The 20,000-nt window shown below is 37.0% G+C and overlaps 3 protein-coding genes across 3 annotated transcripts in view; 1 reads left to right on the forward strand and 2 right to left on the reverse strand.

Annotated features, from left to right (window-relative positions):
- LOC133982893 (V-type proton ATPase subunit d 1) overlaps positions 1–20,000 on the reverse strand; it is a 155,235-nt gene that overhangs the window by 40,944 nt on the left and 94,291 nt on the right. The window lies entirely within an intron of this gene.
- The window catches only part of LOC133985041 (troponin T, fast skeletal muscle isoforms-like), a 14,383-nt gene continuing 6,263 nt past the window's right edge, over positions 11,881–20,000 (reverse strand). The window contains exons 6-7 of the mRNA XM_062424631.1: positions 18,491–18,581; positions 11,881–12,040 (exon numbers count right to left, since the gene is read on the reverse strand). Of these exons, the coding sequence (XP_062280615.1) occupies positions 12,011–12,040; positions 18,491–18,581 (121 nt within the window). The 3' untranslated portion in view covers positions 11,881–12,010. The remainder of the gene's footprint in view (positions 12,041–18,490; positions 18,582–20,000) is intronic.
- Positions 11,997–14,439, forward strand: LOC133983258 (myoblast determination protein 1 homolog 1-like). Its single transcript, XM_062422320.1, has 3 exons — positions 11,997–12,686; positions 13,454–13,526; positions 13,765–14,439. Exons 1-3 carry the CDS (start codon positions 12,138–12,140, stop codon positions 13,956–13,958), a joined length of 816 nt encoding a protein of 271 aa, XP_062278304.1. The 5' UTR covers positions 11,997–12,137; the 3' UTR covers positions 13,959–14,439.

The raw sequence follows: 20,000 nt of genomic DNA on the forward strand, positions 1-20,000 counted from the left end.
CTCAGTTACTGTCTGCTCACTTACTGTATATGTGCTTGTTACAGTTACAGTACTTACAGAATATTTATAGTGTATTTAAACAAAGTTGTTTTTAATGTAAAAACAGTGAAATTAATCACATTAACAGACAAACACTGCTGAGTGGTATCTGACCCACTATGTCATCTATAACAGCTTTATAACAGTGTTTGCAGCAGTGATTTAAAGTGCTTTGAGGTGTTTGTAGTAGCACAGTTACTATATTTAAAAAATGCATCTAAAAACTTGTCTTATGGGTTTCTAGTTTTTTGCTATAGAGAAAATTAAAAATCATATTTGTCATGTTTGTTATTGTGTGTTTGTAAATCAGTACATGATGCAGAGACTCTTACTTACATATCATCTGCATCTTTCCACCACTGCTGGACATAAACATAAGAACATCTGCTGGATAATGCAATGATGCAACAGGTTTACAGTATGTTGAATTTAAAGTTTAAATTTCAACATCAACTTTGTCTCTGAAAAGTCATGTTTTGTTTTTGTTTTTTTTAGTTTGGTGGATGGCTGAACTCCAAAATGAGATGCTCTTGATTCTCAGCTGCTGTTGTTGAGAAGAAGCCAATAAGAGATATAATATGGTATGAAATTCAAAATGCAACAGTTGGGAACAAAACGCAGCGTCTTAGTGGCCAAATTCAACCCAAGAGTGACATTAGAAGTGAGATTGTCCTCCCAAGAAAAAGAACCCTCATTTTTTTAATGTCAGTCGCCCCATAAATGACGTGAGGTTACGTTTGAGTGACAGATAACCTAGAAGCAGCAGTATAGTAAGTATGACCTGAAGCAGATAGCGGACTTTGCAGGAGATGTGAGTTCCTGTATATGTGCAGTCTGTCCTCCTTCCAGGTCTCCATGGTGATGGAGATCACATGGCACAGGTCTGTTTCCCCCCCCCCACCCATGCTGTATTACTGGATTACTGTTATTTTGCTTTCTTAATTCTGCACACACATCTGTTTCCTGTTTGTCGTCTCCCTAAAGTTTCTTCCCTTTACTCCCCATTAAAGGTTGTTTTTTTTCTTTTCTTTATTCTTAATTCAAATTGAGGATCTAAGCACAGAGGATGTTGGGATGTTGTAAAGTTTGTAAAGCTCCTTGAGGCATTATTGTGATTTGTGATATTATGCTATATAAATAAAACTTGACTTGACTTGAGATTGCAGTTCTCTAACTCGTCTCCCATATTGTTTCTCTTTAATATTCTCATTATACAACATACAATGACTTTTACAACTGAAGTAATAAACCACAAATACACTTCACATAAAAATGAGTCTCTTAAAACATCACCACAAACTTAAAAACTTTCTTTAAAGTTTAAAACCACAGATAAGATTTTTAATTCACAGTTAGTTTTGCAGATAAATTGCATGTGCATGGATGACATACTGCACAGAGTGATCGGGGACTGAAGGAGAGAGGCATGGTTAACTAATCTGTGTGTGAAGGTGTGTGTGTGTTCGTGTCTCAGCAGGCTAGTTGAATCCTATTAGAGCAGTTAGTCACACCCATCATAGCGTGTCCAGAGGTCAGCCACCTCGCCGTGCAACAGGAAGTAGTAATTCACCAACGGCCAGCAGCAGCGTCACTCAGCCTGTCCCGGAGAGAGAAGTTGTACACCTGTCGAACTCCACCTTCACTCCACCGTCACGTCGCTACGACTTACAGCAGCTGCCTGTTGTAGCTCTGCACAACCAACACTTTAGACTTAATGCAATCTCAACCTGGAGTGGATGTCTTATTTTCCATCAATTCCAATTCTGTTGTGTTGTCTGTGTCTTATCTATATGTTTGAACCAGTATTATAATATATTAATCATGTTTCAGTCAATATTTTATAACTAAGCTCCAATGTTTTTGTTTTTCTTAAATATTGACCAAAAAATTCCCATTAACTTAAAGAACTTTACTGAGGTGTTTTAATGTGAAAGTTGGTGATAGTTGTAATTTTGTCTTTTGAATGTTGGAAATAATTGTTTTCACTTTAACTTGTTATTCCTTGGATTCATAAATAACTTATATTTACAAGATATGAGATATTCTTGTGCTACTTATAATAACTCAGAACATGCAAATAAAAAACTAACCTAGATATTAAGACATTTTATCAGCAATAAATCATCAGATCTGTGTGATTGAGTAGTAAACAGGTTAATCCAGCAGAAATCTGCATGCATTAAGTGGGTTTGTCTCCATTTCATAACATTTACATGACGTTTCAGAAATGTTTCGCTTCTCTTATATGCTAAAATTGTATTGAATCGTGATGCCTCCATAACATTTAATCAAGTTTGACATTTTGTTTTGTACCTCACATAGTCAAAGGCTCTGGATGTGGCCCCTTCAGTTGTGTTGCAATAAAGAAAAATCTGTGAAAAGGCACAAGACTTCACAGTTCAAAGAACTTTTAGGTTCTTAATGGTCCAGTTTGCTTCGAACAAACTCGGAGGTATGACGTGTTTGACCACATCAAAGTGAAAAAATGACCCATAAGGTGAGTTGAAAAGCTTGCTGCCAAAGTGCGTTTCTATCCACCTGTTTTAATTTGCATTTTCGATTAGGAGGATATAACACTTCCTTAAATTAATACATGAAACAAACAGAAAAGTGATACTTCCTTTATGTTTTCTTTGCTATTTCCATTGTCTGAGGTTTGACCGGAGCTCTTTTAATTACATCATCTCTTTGCTTCTTGGCCCAAAACTGAAAAATATTCTCAAAACAACAGTAGATGCCAACATAGATGAATTTAAATTGTCTTTTCTTTTTCTATTCTGTAAATTCTGCAAAAAAAACTGGGCTGAATTCAGATGGAAATCATAAAAATTGCTATATTGACACTTTTTTTGTACAGTCTCTCTTCGAAGGCATTCATGTTGCTGGACTTGTGGTTTTACACTTGAAATCTAATGTTAGAAGTTCAACCTCCTCCAGCTTTCACACCTACACACACTTAGCAAATTTCTGTGTAAAACGGCTTGCGACTGCCAAATTTTCTGCTTGTCATTTACAAGAAATGTTACAAGAGGATGTAAGACGCCGTTAGATGATCCAATGATGACTTAATTTTGAAGCGAACTGAGTCTGAACTACTGTTGTGTTGTCTACTCCCCATTGAAAATTACAGGAGTAAAACATCAAATAGGGCGCTGACAATCAAGAGGAGTTAAAACACGTCGTAACCCAGACGACGGTCAGTTTGCTTTGACAGCTAACAGGAGTCATAAAACTGAGGGGGGGGGGGGGGGGGGGTACAGTGCTGGGTGTCTGAGCTACGATCCATCTGGAATCTACATCCAACAGGTTCGACAGGCAGGACGTCACTCCTGTCCTGTGCAGCGTGTCCCAACATGTCCGCTCACAGAGGATCAGATCAGATTGAGGTTTGATGATGACGTTGACGACAAGTGAAGGGACTGAAGATTTATTGTTGTTTGTTGTTCATTTGAAAGGAAAACAAAATTAAGCAACTGACAAAGAGAGATTTTAACGAGTCGACATCGGCTCATCTGCAAAACATCCCAAACTGAGATTTTGAAGCCGCTTGGTTTTAACTTACCGGCAGCATTTCTACATGTTCACATCAAATTTAGGGAACTCTGACCATATATAAAATAGACATCTGACATCATAGCAGTATATAAATAATAGTAAATCACATAAAAACAACATTATATTTCTCTAACTGTGTTAAGATAACTGTGAACCACTAATGACTTGCAAGGCGAGGATCTCGTAACCACAGATAGCTGAGCAGATAAGAAGATACGAAGAAGATAAACTGTGACTGAAAAATGAGTGAAATTATCTCTATTCTTTCATAGACCATAACCAATTCTCTTCAGTATTATATAACTGTCCAATTTCTGTTTCATGAGTCATTTAACATCATTTTATGTTAAATTCTCTAATGTGTAGGTCTGTTGGTGACAAACAACCCTGATCAGAAAGTCTGTTATACAACCTTTTAAAACAGGTGTAAACTTACTATCATGAATTAATATACTGTGTTGAACAAGAGTAAACTTCTTTTTTGCTGTTTTGAGTTATTCAGAAAAGAAAAAATCTTTTGGAGCATGCATTTGCTCTCTAGAAAACCAATCGTGATAACATTAAACTCAATTTCATTAATATTCCTTCAGTTAAATCCAGTTTTGTTTCATTTTTTATTGCCTTGTGATAAAACCGTGTAACAAATACTCAGAACTTATGAAAAAGACACAGAATAAAATGCAAATGTAATAAAAAGGAGATGCTAATCCGACGTCGCAGCACCAAACAACAGACACACATACCCGCACACCTTCAGCATAATAAAAATATCCTCGCCTGGTACCAGACGCTATAAACTGATCTGGCATCAGTCCACGGTGGGATATCGAGGGCCCTTATGAAATGTGAGACGTTTGCTGTTACACTGAGCAAACGGAAATGGGATCAAGAGCTTTGGACAAATTCAAAAAGCAGAGAAAATCTGGATTAAAGAAGGATGGTGCGATAACACCACCAGCTGGGAAACTACCGAGTTGGATCCCTGTTACTTTATAGATAAAAAAAGTTCATGTTTGAAAAAATGGGATTTCCGCCAATGGAGAAAGTGATGCCTGTAACAAGAAGCATTGTATTTTAATGATATTCAATAGCTGATTTCACCATTTTTGCTTTTCACTTCAGACGATTTTTTTTTTACCATTGATTTATCTCCTTAGTGCTTCCCCCCCTTTTGGTTTCCTCACAGTCTAAAAACGTGGGGAAGGAGGCCCTGAATAACCCTTAGGTGTGAATGTGGTTGTCAATGTGTTAGCCCTCTCTGACTATAACCCTTTGATGGGTGATATGTCCTCGATGTTCCCTGTTTTCTCGTCCAGTCGATACTGAGAAAGACTGACCGATCTGACAGTTTAAGCTGTTGGTATGAGACAGTAAATGAAAACCAAAATCAGGTTCGGGTCACTTATAGGAGCTAAGACATAGTCTGATAACTTGACCACATCTGATAAAAAACAGAGTACAGCTGCTTATATCGAAGTCCAAATCAGCTGGAAGCTTTCCACAAGCTAATGTTAAGCTACCCTGTTAATAGCTAACCCGAAGCAATATTTTAGCATATTAATGTTGAATGCTTACCACAGACTAATATTAGCTTTGTGCCTTGTTAGCTGTTGTTGAACCGCAGTAGATCAGCCCTGCTAATGCTACTTAAGCTTGATTTCTTGTTCACTAACATTAGGGGGCTAGTAGCTTACTGTAGGATAATTTTAAACTATCTTCTAATGTTACGTTAGCTTTGTGTCTTGTTGTATTATTATTGTATAACCATGATGCTGTAATATTAGCTTCACTAAGTTTCACTAAGAGGAAGCTTCTCTTGCAGGAACGCCCTGATCATTTTACATACTTACACATATTCATACCTGTAAACTGCCCAGTATAACCAGTACAATGGTGTGATGTAGAAGTGTTTCGACCACCATGTCCTCACAGAAAACAACACTATAGGTCTAAGATTCAGGCCATCAAAAAACTGTGAACCGATGATGATGATGATGATGATGATGATGTCAGTATAAGGTGACTTGATAAGATGATTATGCCTTATCAGGAGCAGACGGGTTGGGTGGATAGAAAGATAGACAGATAGATAGATAGATAGATAGATAGATAGATAGATAGATAGATAGATAGATAGATAGATAGATAGATAGATGGATGAATGGATAGATAGATAGATAGATAGATAGATAGATAGATAGATAGATAGATAGATAGATAGATAGATAGATAGATAGATAGATAGATAGATAGATAGATAGATAGATAGATAGACAGACAGACAAACAGATAGATGGATGGATGGATGGATGGATGGATGGATGGATGGATGGATAGATAGATAGATAGATAGATAGATAGATAGATAGATAGATAGATAGATGTATAGATAGATAGATAGATAGATAGATAGATAGATAGATAGATAGATGTATAGATAGATAGATAGATAGATAGATAGATAGATAGATAGATAGATAGATAGATAGATAGATAGATAGATAGATAGATAGATAGATAGATAGATAGATAGATAGATAACCAGATATTAACCACAGTGTTGTCACACTATAAAACATTATGTGTTTTTAATTGTGTTTTGTTATAGTTTTGTAAAGCATCATATTAAGGTCCTATGGGTCATTATTAAAAGTGGATTACTACTGTATGGCCACTAGATGTCTCAAACATAAATATAGGCTGATTTTTGACAGCTGAATTTTAGACCTATATGGAAGCACAGTAAGCAAAGTAATAACTGGAGAATATATTTTCAATTTTCAGTATTGTACATTATTTATTGATTTATTTGTCATTTCTGTATTTTGTCTTTATATTTAAGACATAATGACTCTTTTGAACAACACTGTATGTCTCTGCGTTGTGCACTTTTAATTGTTTTGGCTGCTGCTGCAAAAAAAAGACAAATCGCCCAGGGAAAAAAAAGCTGCCAAACAGACAAAGATGGAGTCCTATCTCTTTAAAAGGTCTGACATAAACTTGTAAATGACACCTGAGTTTGTTCGTCTGGATGCATACCTGATAAATAATATTATATAATAATCTTTGTTAATGTTCTGGTTCAGATTTGCTGCACCACCCAACAGCTCTACAATGATTAGTAAAGTAATGATCTTTTAACCTTTGTGTCGTCCTCCCGGGTCAAATCGACCCCGTCTGTTTTTGTCTTCTTTCCTCCCTCCCTTCCTTCCTTCCTTCCTTCCTCCCTCCTTCCTTCCTTCTTTCCTTCCCTCCTTCCTTCCTTTCCTTCCTCCCTTCCTCCCTCCCTTCCTTCCTCCATTCTTTTCTTCCTTCCTTCCCTCCTTCCTTCCCTTCCTTCCTTCCTCTCTCCTTCCTTCCTTCCATCTTTCCTTCCTTCCTCCCTCCCTCCTTTTCTTTCTTCCTTCCTTCCTCACTTCCTTATTTCCTTTCCTCCCTTCCTTCCTTCCCTCCCTCCTTTCTTCCACCCTGCCATCTTTCCTTCCTTCCTTTCCTTCCTTCTTTCTTTCCTTCCTTCCATCCTTCCATCTTTCCTTCCTTCCTTCCTTCCTTCCATCTTTCCTTCCTTCCTTCCTTCCTTTCTTGACTCGAGGAAAACAGGAGGGTTAATACAGACAATATAATACTATCCTATTATAGCCATAATCATAATCTCACAGTTTGTGTTTGGGTGTTTTTTAACATTTGTGTCTGCAGTGAAATTGTTTTCAAGTCTAAAGATAGATTTTGTTGACTCCTTGTAACCTCCCACATATCCAGTAGCCAAAGGCGTGATGCAATACGCTGGTGAAAAGAGTGCGGAGGAGTATTGTTCTCACGAAACATACTCATACATGTATGACTGAATCAGGGAGGAACGGGTTGTCATTCGGTTGTTTTAACGTTGACATTCAGCAAGATGGAAATGTGGAGTATTCTTTTACCGAAATCAACAAACTCCAAAATACGAGCCGTGTATCACAAGATCAGGAGTGACTCACTTACGGTTTGACAGTGTCACAACAGATTACAGTAATAAACACACAGACTTAAAGGGTGAGGTTATAAGAGAGATTATTGGGGTTTTTCCCATCATCTTGGTTTTTACTGTGATTTAAGTCAATCATTGTCTGATATCAATATAAAGACTGAAACAGGTTTTTCTTGCTGTAATCATTCGTCCTGTTCATGCTTCTTAATATAAATGATGGGAGACGAAATGCACAGTTTACAGTCTATGCAAAAAATGTTGTACAGTATATCTGAAGTTAGGCTTTTAGTGGTCTGAGTCAGGAAAAAAGTTTAAAATTCACATTTTTCTTCCTCATCCAGCTCAGCTCAGCATGAGTGGAAACACAAAAAGGGAATTTAATAATAATAATAGGTGTGATTTATATAGCGCTTTTCATAAAAAAAGAATTTGCAAAAAAGACTAACTTAATTGACTCAGACTGATAAATCCTCATGTTGATTTTTATCCCCCACCATCACTGACATTGGAAGCACGTCAAGAAGCAATGAACGAGAAGAATGATTACAGCAAGAAAAAACTGTTTTAATGCTCTTATGGTAAACATGATTGGCCTTTTAAAGGACCAGTATGTAAGACATTTAGTGGACTTTAACTGTGAGGTTGCAAGCATGTAGCCCTAACCCTAACCCTAACCCTAACGTACAGTAGCTAAGAAAAACAGCAAAGGTCCTTTCTAGAGCCAGTGTTTTTGTCCACTCTGGGCTACTGTAGATATGCCAGCCTGCATGGAAAGGGACCTGCTCCTTATGTAGATGTAAAGGGTTCATTCTAAGGTAACGAACAACACAAATATTTTTATTTTCATGTCATTATAAACTAATTAAAAACTACTTAATTTACGACTACATTTTACACTGCACCTTTAAAACTTGTTGTTTTACTACTGCTTTGACTGGAGTAAAGGGTTTGATTACTTTACTTTACTTTAGTCACCAACCTCAAACACACGTGTACAAACAAGGCAAACAATCATATGTCCCCCTTCCTTGTCCTTCATCTAAACAAGAACTAGTAACAAGCCAAAAGGGAAAAACAAAAGTAACAACACATAAATAAATAAAGCAAAGACGTAGGCTGAAGTATTTGCTTATAACACCTACCCTTCATCCTTTAGTCATTTAATAGATGCTGATGTGAACCTCTGTGATCTCACATGCTTGATTGTTTTTTTTGCATTAAATGTATTTGTCCTCACTGCATTGTTTTAATATATACAGTACCAGTCAAAAGTTTGGACACGCCTTCCCATTTGCTTTAATGAGAAAGTGTGTCCAAACTTTTGACTGGTACTGTCTATATTGTTGAAATTTATGCACCTTGGAGCATCTGAAACTGTCGCATGACTGCATGTCGTGCTCAATGTTGCAGCAAAACATGAATATGCAATAATTAATGACATGACATCATTTGAACACTGACACTGTTAACACATTGGGCTTCACAGCACGTTGCATTTTACTCCACAAAGTGCTAATTCGATTTTTTTATTTATATATTTATTATATCAGCATGCTTTTCTGTGAACTGTGTTATTTAACAGAGGTGGAAAAATTCAAATTTTGCCAAGTGCGATACCTTCATCGTAGCAGTTGATTCCTCCGCTCTCAGGTTTCTGTTCTTTTGGTTCATTTGAATGTGTCCCAGGAAAAGGGGGGAGCATGTGGGAGTTGGGGTTATTCCAAAATAATACCCGCTTCAGCTAGAAGGGCACTTGTCTTAGATTTCACAAGCTTCTAAATTTAACGCACTGCCTTCCCATTAAGCTGTGAGGAGTCTGTGATGTGAGCTGCTCCGTCTCTGAAGCTGTGAAGAATCCCCCCGTTTACAAGATTTAAAAAACCCCACAAAACAAGCTACGTAAAAAAAAGGAGTCCAGTCAAAAAGGAGAAATTAGTATGATACCTCTAAATTAACTGTTATTTTCAGATTGATAAAACCAACATATTCACATGACTTTTACTGTCCAACAATTAGACACAAATCTTCAGTGTTAAATGACTTTAGATTTTACGGATGACATTAACATCACACATTTTTAAGTATTTTTTTCTCACTTTTTGGGTAAAATTAAAATTAAAATGGATCATTATTGCAGTTATTTCAGATCAGCTTCTGCTCAGTGGTGATACATAATAGAAATTTCACACTAATTTCACACCAGCCCCCATTAAATAAGCATATAATTTACTTTTCTACTTACACTCTAGCTTTTTAAAATACAGAAAGACAAAATCTACAAGAGAAAAAATAAAAAACAGATGACCACTTCAAACAAACCTGCCAACAAATGAAAATCAGTCTGTCAGCGAGCTGAGATCATTTCATTTCACCTGTTCACACAAATTGTCTTAAACTGTTGTCCAGTGATGACCCTCTCTCGCTCTCTCTGTCTCACACACACGCGCACACACACACACACACACACACACACACACACACACACACACACACACACCCTCCTCAGATCTCAGACCTGACGATCTCGTGACCCCGTGACCTCCTCAGCAGGACGTCAGACTGAAGCTCTTCAGCAGCCTCGTCTCTCTGTCTGATTAAACTGCGTGAAACAAAAGTGATGTCCTGGTTTATTACATATCCAGTAATATTTGCACTTATTTTCATGTTTAAAGTGTAATTGTTCGATATGGAACTTTCCATGTTGCTATTAATATAAAATATATTAGTACATATATAAAGTACAGTAAATACAACCTGCTTAAATAATTAACAGGATAGTTTAAAAATCTTTAGCAGCAGAATTAAAGACACTAAAAAAAAAAGAAAATCAGTTTGCATCATTGTTTTGGTTTAAATGATCAATTATCAAATCATTTAAAAAGAAAAGAAAATAGGGCCATATTATTGCTATTCTATCACATTACTAATGACTTTAATTATAATGATGAAAACATTGTAGAAAAGTATAATATAAAATCCACTGTTGTTACTTCAGCTATCAGACAACCATCTGATTTTCATTCTCTAAAAACTTGTTTCAGGTTTGATTTTTACTTAAAATATAACCTTTATCTTTATCTTTAGGATTTATTTTTTCATATGCAAGTGCTCTTAGTGAAAAATCGTTATAATAATGAAAAACCTTTTTATATATTCTCACTTTAATGAGGTTTTCTTTTGCTTTTAGGAATCATCTAGATTCCAGTACAGAAAGAACCAAAGTGAGGTTCTAGATTCTAGAACCTCACTTTGGTTCTTTCTAGATTCTAGAACCTCACTTTGGTTCTTTCTGTACTGAGACACTTAATGGATGATATCTTTCAGAGAGTTTGCATATTGATAACAACCCCAGAGAGCAGAACTTCATTATGTGTTCATCTTAAAAGAAAATAAAACTTGATTTCAGTTCATTCAAACATTCACACACCTCCACCTCAGCAGCTTCAACAGTGCTGAGTCATACAGATACAGACGGATATTACAACACTTATTATAATGGAAAACTGTCCATCACATTACTTTTACATTTACATTTTGGTTAACTTGTAAACTCTGTCATTATGAGAAGAAAAACTTTTCTTTGCAATATGTCAACTTCATGAGTGTTTCCTGAAAAATGAAGTAAAATTAGAAGCTGAGAAAGATGTCATGTGTATTTTAACGTGTGGTAAAAGTTTCACATGATGTCACCTTTTGGTTTCAATAAATATATATGTAAACTGCAAGAGTTGTTCAGTGAAGTAAAATTATCTTTCTGAACATTTAATTTAGCAGTATCCAAATTTGCTTTTGAGTTACAGAAATACGGAGTTGCGGATATATATTAAAAATCCTTAAAATATCTTGATGAATCATTTTAGTCTAATGCTGGATTTTAAAATTCTATTTTTACTTGATCAGAGAATCTATTTATTTTTACAGCAAATGAATTTATTTCCTAATATCTTCCTTGAAAAAAAACTTGCAAACTGATCAATGCAACTGGAGAACAACATTTATTTATGTATAAACATCAAATCATCAGACTGAATGATTTGTAAAGATGGACTGGATTGGGTTTTTTATTGCTTCCTTTTTGTTGCCGAGTTTCACCTCTGTGACCTCAACCCACCCTACACACACACACACACACGCACAAAAACACACACACACACACACACACACACACACACGCACACACACACACACACACACACACACACTCCACACCCCTCAACCTATTGGTCACACACATCACAGCCCCGCCTCCACACTGGCTGACTCCTTTATAAACACCAAACACCGAGCCAGGGCAGCTGAAGTTACACAGACTGGCCCTTTAAAAACACTCCTCTGCTTTCCTCTGCAGACAGTTCCTACTTTTCCTACTTTTTCTACCACTCAGGTCAGCTGACTTTGACAGGAGACCATTCATTTTCTTTGCCCTTTTTTTCTCTGTTTTTCATGTCATACTCTGTGTAGTTTAACAGATAAACGCTGTCGAGGAAACTTTCAGTGTTTCAGTCATCAGAGGAACGTTTGGAGAAACTTTTCACACTTGTGTCACATTGAGAGGAATCTTCTGCAGAGTCCGATGGATCTGCCCGACCTTCCTTTCCCTCTCTCCTCTGCCGATGATCTCTACGATGACCCCTGCTTCAGCACCAGTGACATGAACTTTTTTGATGACCTGGACACCCGGTTGATGAACGCCGGCCTGCTGAAGTCAGAGGACCATCACCATCATCACCACTACCACGTCCCCATCGCAGAGGAGGAAGAGGAGGATGAGCATGTGAGGGCCCCCGGAGGGCCCCACCAGCCGGGACACTGCCTGCTGTGGGCCTGCAAGGCCTGCAAGAGGAAGACAACACATGAAGACAGGAGGAAGGCAGCGACGATGAGAGAGAGGCGACGACTCGGTAAGGTCAACGATGCCTTTGAGACCCTGAAGCGCTGCACGGCCTCCAACCCCAACCAGCGGCTGCCCAAAGTGGACATCCTGCGCAACGCCATCAGCTACATCGAGTCCCTGCAGTCGCTGCTGAGGGGCGGCCGGGAGGACGGCTTCTACCCGCCGCTCAAACACTACAGCGGGGACTCGGACGCCTCCAGCCCCCGTTCCAACTGCTCTGATGGCATGGTGAGTCCAACAACAGCTGAGCAGGCCATGTGCTGCCTCATGAAATGTGAGGAATGTGTTTCGGATATTTATTTTTGGCCTCAGTGGTTAAATAAAAATTCAATGAGTTGTGTCTTTAAAATGCACTTTTAAAGACACATTTTTGGATCAAATCTTTTTTGACAGTGAAATGTTTTAAAGCACGATATGAGAACTTGTTATTTACAAAGTTAATCAGCTTTAAAATACTTATATTTAAACTTGAAATTGATTTGCTGTACATTTGTGACAGTTTTGAAACACATTTGAAACCAAAATACAACATTTATTTTGTTTGGATTTGGAAAAATACATTTTGGAAAGCGTTCATATCAGATGCACTGCTGAAAATATATTCATCACTTCCTCAGATTTTTTTTAATGTAGGCTCTGTATTGATTTGTTGATGTTTAAGTAAAGTTCAGGTTTAATTGAGAAGATACACATTTCAGAGTCATTGCTGCTTTAAACATGGCATATTTCTCATCTAAAATATCTGCCTGTTTAATCTAAGATATGCTAATAACACACTAAAATGTAAAATGAAGAATTTTACTGATGTGTACAGTGGAAGAAATGATGAAAAAGTAAATTTAAGTGTAATATATCTCTTTTTAAACACATTGAGCCAAAATTGCATCCTCTAAATTTCACAGCTTCGTGTATCATTTTCATTTTCTCTTCAAACACTGTCTGATCGATCATATGTTTGACTTGTTGACTGATTGATTTATCTTTTGATTGTTCAGATGGATTTCATCTCTCCGTGTTCGACCACAAGTGAAAACAGTGACGGTTCCTACTGCGGCCAGACAGCAGAAGGTCAGTTTCACACCTAATTACGACCTTTTTATAGCATTTATGTTTATTTTCATATAACTACTTTTCAATGCCTGCTTTAATATGACACATTTCTGATGTATTTCTATTATTTCTATGACTATGATGATGATGATTTTATGACTAACGTCTATTTACTCCTCACACTTTTCTAACATGACCAACTCTTTCTGTAAATATGACACATTTCTCATCATCAATTCTTCTCTTTTTCTTACAGACGCCAGTAGCAGCAAACCATCACTCATTTCCAGTCTGGACTGTTTGTCCAGCATTGTCCAGAGGATCAGCACGGACCCTGCTGTGGCCCCCCCGGGTGACAGCGTGGTCCCCCGAGGCCCCGGGTCTCCTCAGAACAGCCCTGCGGTTTCCAGACCTTCTGATGAACCCAACAGCATCTATGAGCCGCTCTGAACCTGAAGGACCTGAAGGACTCGTAATTCCACAAAAACACAAAACCTTTTTCCTACCTTTGAAGGGAGGAATAATAGGCAGGTGTAATATTCCCGTCTTCTACAATAAGTCACAGAAATACGGGGCTTAAAACTGAAGTATTTTTTAATTCTAGTACATATTATATAACGTTGACTCTTTACGTTTGGGTGAAGACTTTTCCACCAAAGTTTGAGTTTGCTTTTGTCAGACTGGAGCTCCAGTTTTTAAACCTCCTGGATGAACTGAAGGCTGCTGCGTGTGCCGTTAATATCAAAACACAAAGAAAAGACAAAGAAGAAGAAGTTTTTGTTCATTGATTGGAGGACGGTGGACCATTTTGTACAACTGTAAATAAGAGCTGCTTGTTAATAGTACACATACTGTATGAAGGAATTGTTGTGTCAAATGTTTCTATATATTATTTATGAGTGAATGACATTTTAATAAATACATATTTATATTGTGACTTCCTCTTCTCATTGTAATCCTTCAATGACTTTCACCTGCTGATATTTCCTGTATTATAGAACTTCTCTAGACCTTTTCCTCCTTCACTGACTCAACTTGTGACTTGAAAATCTCAGTTATGTAATAGCAGAAAGGTATGGGATAACATAACACTACAAATATAAATACAAAGGCAGAGAATAGTGTGATAATAATAAATACACGTATGTATGTTGGCCTCTGTAGGAACACAAGGTTATTAAGAGGGCTGGAAAAGTGAAGACAAAATTGGAAATGGTTAACTACACAACTCATCCCATAAGCTAAATACACACAATGCCGTCAGATCTCAGGAGCGAATCAAATCTTACATAAAGCGATAACGTGGTGTTTGAGCACAGGAAGAGCAGACGGTCACACTGAGCCTGATAGCGTCCTGCTACACAAGAGCCACAAACTCTGATCTATGAGTTTAACCCTCCTGTTGTCTTCGAGTTGAGGAAGGAAGGGAGGAAGAAGGAAGGAAAGGAGGGAGGAAGGATGGAAAGGAGGGAGGAAGGAAGAAAGGAAGGGAGTAAGAAGGAAGGAAAGGAGGAAGGGACGGAGGAAGGAAGGAGGGAAGGAAGGAGGGAAGGAAGAGAGGAAGAAGGAAGGAAAGGAGGGAGGAAGGAAGGGAGTAGGAAGGGAGGAAGGAAGGAAGGGAGGAAGGGAAGAAGGAAGGAAAGGAGGAAGGGAGGAAGGAAGGAAGGGAGGAAGGGAAGAAGGAAGGAAAGGGGGGAAGGGAGGAAGGAAAGGAGTAAGGAGGGAGGAAGGGAGGAAAAGAGGAATGAAGGAAGGAAGAGGAAGGAAGGAAGGACAGAAGGAAGGAAGTGAGGAAAGAAGTATGGAAGGAGGAGGGAGCAAAGAAAGAGGGAAGGAGGGGAAGAACAAAGGAAAAATTAAAGAAAGAGGAAGGAAGGAAGGAAAGAAGGAACAGTCAAAAGAGACCGGGTCAATTTGACCTGGGAGGACAACAGGAGGGTTAATGACCAAAATAAACTAAACTAAAAACTAAAACAACCTGCATTAATTTTCCTGCTAAAGTCTCCTTATTATCTCACTTTACAAACATGTGCTCTGTTAACACCCATTTAGCAAAGCTACATAGCTGCTCAGCTGCAGCACATCAAACAGCAATATACAATATTATATTCTTTATCGGAGCAGATTTCATCCAGGAAACTAAAATAAAGGGGATCTCTGATAGCTAAAGATTTATCATGTTTGGAAATAAACTTCTGACTAACATATATGCCGAAATATCTTGCTCAAAAGTGCTTCTTTCTCTAAATAAAGATTTGAATGTAGGTCTTTTACTTCTCTTTAGAGTGTGGTCTACAGGCAAGTAAAGTAAAGTAAAGTAAAAGTAAAGTAAAGTAAAGTAAAGTAAAAGTAAAGTAAAGTAAAGTAAAAGTAAAGTAAAGTAAAGTGAAGTAAAAGTAAAGTAAAGTAAAGTAAAGTAAAGTAAAGTGAAGTAAAAGTAAAGTAAAGTAAAGTAAAAGTAAAGTAAAGTAAAGTAAAGTAAAGTAAAGTAAAGTAAAGTAAAGTAAAGTAAAGTAAAAGCTTCGGCCGCAGCCAATACCAACATTCTCAATTAGAGAAATTAAGGCCCGACTGAAGCCCCATGTCAGAGTTTACGTGGGGTCCCCTAATCACAAAGGCCGCCCCTGCACAAGAAGTTAATTAATTATATTGATCATATTGATATAAACATATATAGATAGAGCATTCAAACTACAGCATACCAGCTGAAGGTTGAATCATTTTGGCATTTTACCATCTGAACCATTATATCACAAACACAGTGATGCAAAACCTTTTTATTTCTTTATTGGATCCAGAAAACACTTAATTACTTAATTAAGCAAACAGGCGGTAAGACATCCAGTTGTTGCCGTAGCACCGGAGTTACGGATGTCTCGGTGGTCTGGGCCACTGCCTTGGCCGAGGAAACGAGCCTGCTGTCCAGGTCTGACCGGCACCGAGGGGGTCGCTCACTTCCTGCGGCGCGAGGCGGCTCCCTTCTTGCTGCTGCAAGGCGCAAAGCGCAAAAACAGAGTCAGATCTGCACAATGATCCTTTAGAGCAAAATACAAGAATATCAACATAGCAGGAGGTAAAGTATGCCACTGTAGGAATACTGAAAGAATATTGTAGAGTACAGGGAGAAGAAAACAGTATTTGATCACTAATGGACCAATTATGACAACTAATGTCTTAATTCGTCTTTTCAAACATTAAAATATTAAATTAAATAATAAATAATAATCGTCTAAAATTGGTCCATTAGTGATGAAATACTGTTATGAAACACTATTTCCTCTCCCTGTAAGCCTTCTGCCTTTTCTTTGGAGCTACAGCAGCCTCTAGTGTTCAATCACATTAATTATAACTTTGAAAATACAGATAATAATTATTACTGTATACTGTACTGTGCTCTGTAATTATTACTAGTGTGTTGTGGTGTGTTGCGGTATCATCACTCACTGCTCATATTTATTTTCATTTTTATGAGAGCATGTACTTACTGTTTCTGCAGCTCATCGATGCGGTTTCTGAGAGAGATCACCTGAAACACATAAGTACATCTCACCTGAGTACACCTCCAAACAAATATCTAAATAAATATACTAATGTTTTTAATTTTTTCCTTATTATTTGACTGTAATATCAATGTTATCGTTATACTGTATTTATTTTATTCTGGTGTTTCACTTTTTTCTTCTTTTTTTTAATCAATTTGTCTTTGTATGCCTTTTTTTCATGTTTTGTTTCTTGCAAGTACACTGGCAAACGCTTGTAATACAACCTTTGACACAGATATAAATGTAATATAAATGTTCACACACACAACACATAGTCTCCCTGTCAAATTAAAAATTTAGATTAGCAATTTAACTAAAGTTTTAACCACATAGCATACTGTATGTTTCCCTGTAGTGAAAGTTGTTCCACTTAACAAAATGTAATCATTAATCAACCTTTTAAAGGGGACATAACATTCTTTTTTGTGTTTTTTGGTTATTTTTTTTATACTGTTATTATGTTGAATTTCTATATAGTACATAGTATTATAGCACATAGAGGAATTCCAAAGTCTGAGGTAAAGGTATGTAAAAATCCTCCCCTAAAAGTCAAAGGTCAGGGCTTCAGCCTGTAGTATTACATCTACTTCCCCATCAAAGTAACATCAGATCGTTTCCATTGCATATTTCCGGTCAGACTCATGCTGAAACATATAAAGATTTATTTTTAGAAATTTCCACTTTGAGTAGAGAACATGAAAACATATGAAATCCTGCTACTATTGTTTACATAGCCTTTAAGGGGGGGCTAAAACGGCCTATTTCAGACAGAGGCTGAACTGAGAAGCTGCATAAAGAGCCAGTATGAGATAAATAAGGAGTTTTTTTTAAGTATAAATCATGCAAACATATTCTATAGTGCCACAGAATATAATTATAAACCTGGTAATATGCATGATACTGTATGTCCTCTTTAATTTAACAAGGTGGCCAAAATTACATATTTCCCATTACTTTCCCACAACACATAACCTGCTCTGGTAAGTTTTTACTTTCCACTTGCTCCTGCAATAATGTACATTTCCCCACTGTGGGACTAATAAAGGATATCTTATCTCATCTTATCTTATCTTAAATCCATACTACTTTTAAAAATTGGTGATGTGATTGATAGTGAGACAGGAGATCATGTGGTACATCACATGGATTATTTAACCAGAGGAGAATGTGTATATACAACATCAAACAACTGATACAGGCGGATGTGTCACTGCCGATAAATCAAACAGGAAATGCTTCGACTGTTTCCTGTAACTGTTTACCAAACTATCTGTGTCACCGGTGGAGAATCATCCACATACATCACAAGACAAATATGTGTCACATTGAAGTAATCACACATTCATCACTTCCTCTATTTATGAGCATAATTGGCTGTGGTATAATTACATTCTGATAATAAAAGCACAAGAAATGTACTTATTTAGGCAACTCACTGACCTCATATCTCTGTCTCGTGAGCCTCTCATGGTAGTCGTACTTAATGGCCTCCAGGTTGTGCAGACAGCCCCACAGCTCCTTCGCCTTTTCCCTAACAAACACAAACCGAGAACATTAGACAGTGAACAGACAAACTTCTGATTCAGCCAGGAATCAAATGTTTTACCCTGTAAATGAGTCTTCATCTTAACCCAATACATTTCAGACTTTAATTGCTATTCTCTCATATTAGATCAAAATTATATAAGTGGAGCAGGAAGCTTTAAAGGTTAGCACTATTATGTTTAACGCCTGTATGTGCTTCATAATAAAGGATAAATATAAAAAGGAATGTGTCTATTGTTGTTATTTTTAGCCATGGTAGCTGCATGACTTTAGGAATGGCATTGTCAGTCTGTTGTTCATGGCATCACTTTGGTCCAGACTGAAATATCTCAACAACTATTGGATTGATTGCTATGAAATTACATTCACGGTTCCTAGAAGACGAATCATAATGACTTTGGTGACCCCTTGACTTTTCCATCAGCACTACCAGCTGGTCTCAAAGTTTTCACTCTTTCGATGAAATATTTCAGCTACTATTTGATGGATTGGAACTATTAAGTTTGGTGCAGACGTTCATCATTCACAGACAATATAATGTACGGGCTTCTGTGGTCCTCTAGCGCCACCATTTGGTCTTTTAAGTAAAATATCTCTAAGACATACATTCAAGGCCCCTAGAGGATGAATCTTAAAAGACTTCAATCTCCTTACTTTTCATCTTAAACCACCATCAAAACTCTAAATTTCTGTTTGTCCAATATTTTATTCATGATTATGACCTAATGACTTCCAACAATGACAAATGACACTCCCATCAACTTCATGTGTACTTTGCGTTTAGTGCAAATTAGCAAATATTAGCATTTTAACACTCTCAACTAAAATGGTAAAAATGACACCTGCTAAATGGGTCAATGACGTATAAGGATTTGCAACAACTCAATTTTAGAATAATAAAAACAAGCATATCTAATGCAGTAGTTCAAACATTCAGAATGTTGTGTACCTGAAGATCCATATTATAAATTTGAAATTAAGTGATTTTAGTGGGTTTTTCAAGATTAATTGGCACTGGCCTTAAAAAAAGTCATGTGGTGCGACCATGATTCATCTTGAAATAAATGAATTTACTTAACACGCTTCACATCTTTTTTTTAAATTTTTTTTTTTTTACAAGTTTTCAGTAATATAAAGTGTTTGGAAACAAAGTATTTGCATTTTCTTTATAATTTTTTGTAAATGATGATCTTTTATCTATATAAGATATTTCAAGATGAATCATGGTCGCACCAAATGACTTTTTTTCAGGCCAGTGCCAATTAATCTTGATAAACCCACTAAAATCACTTTCAAATTGTAATATGAATTGTCAGGTAAACAACATTCTGAATGTTTGAACTACTGCATTAGATATGCTTGTTTTTATTATTCTAAAATTGAGTTGTTGAAAATCCTTATACGT

The sequence above is a fragment of the Scomber scombrus genome, chromosome 1, assembly GCF_963691925.1.
Source record: "Scomber scombrus chromosome 1, fScoSco1.1, whole genome shotgun sequence".
NCBI classification, from domain to species: Eukaryota; Metazoa; Chordata; class Actinopteri; order Scombriformes; family Scombridae; genus Scomber; species Scomber scombrus.

Bases quoted from the DNA above. Each gene is read 5' to 3' on its own strand.
- LOC133983258 (XM_062422320.1), top strand. From the start codon at position 12,138: ATGGATCTGCCCGACCTTCCTTTCCCTCTCTCCTCTGCCGATGATCTC. The intron at 12,687-13,453 runs GTGAGTCCAACA...TTGATTGTTCAG, and splicing joins CCAACTGCTCTGATGGCATG to ATGGATTTCATCTCTCCGTG. The intron at 13,527-13,764 runs GTCAGTTTCACA...TTTTTCTTACAG, and splicing joins CTGCGGCCAGACAGCAGAAG to ACGCCAGTAGCAGCAAACCA.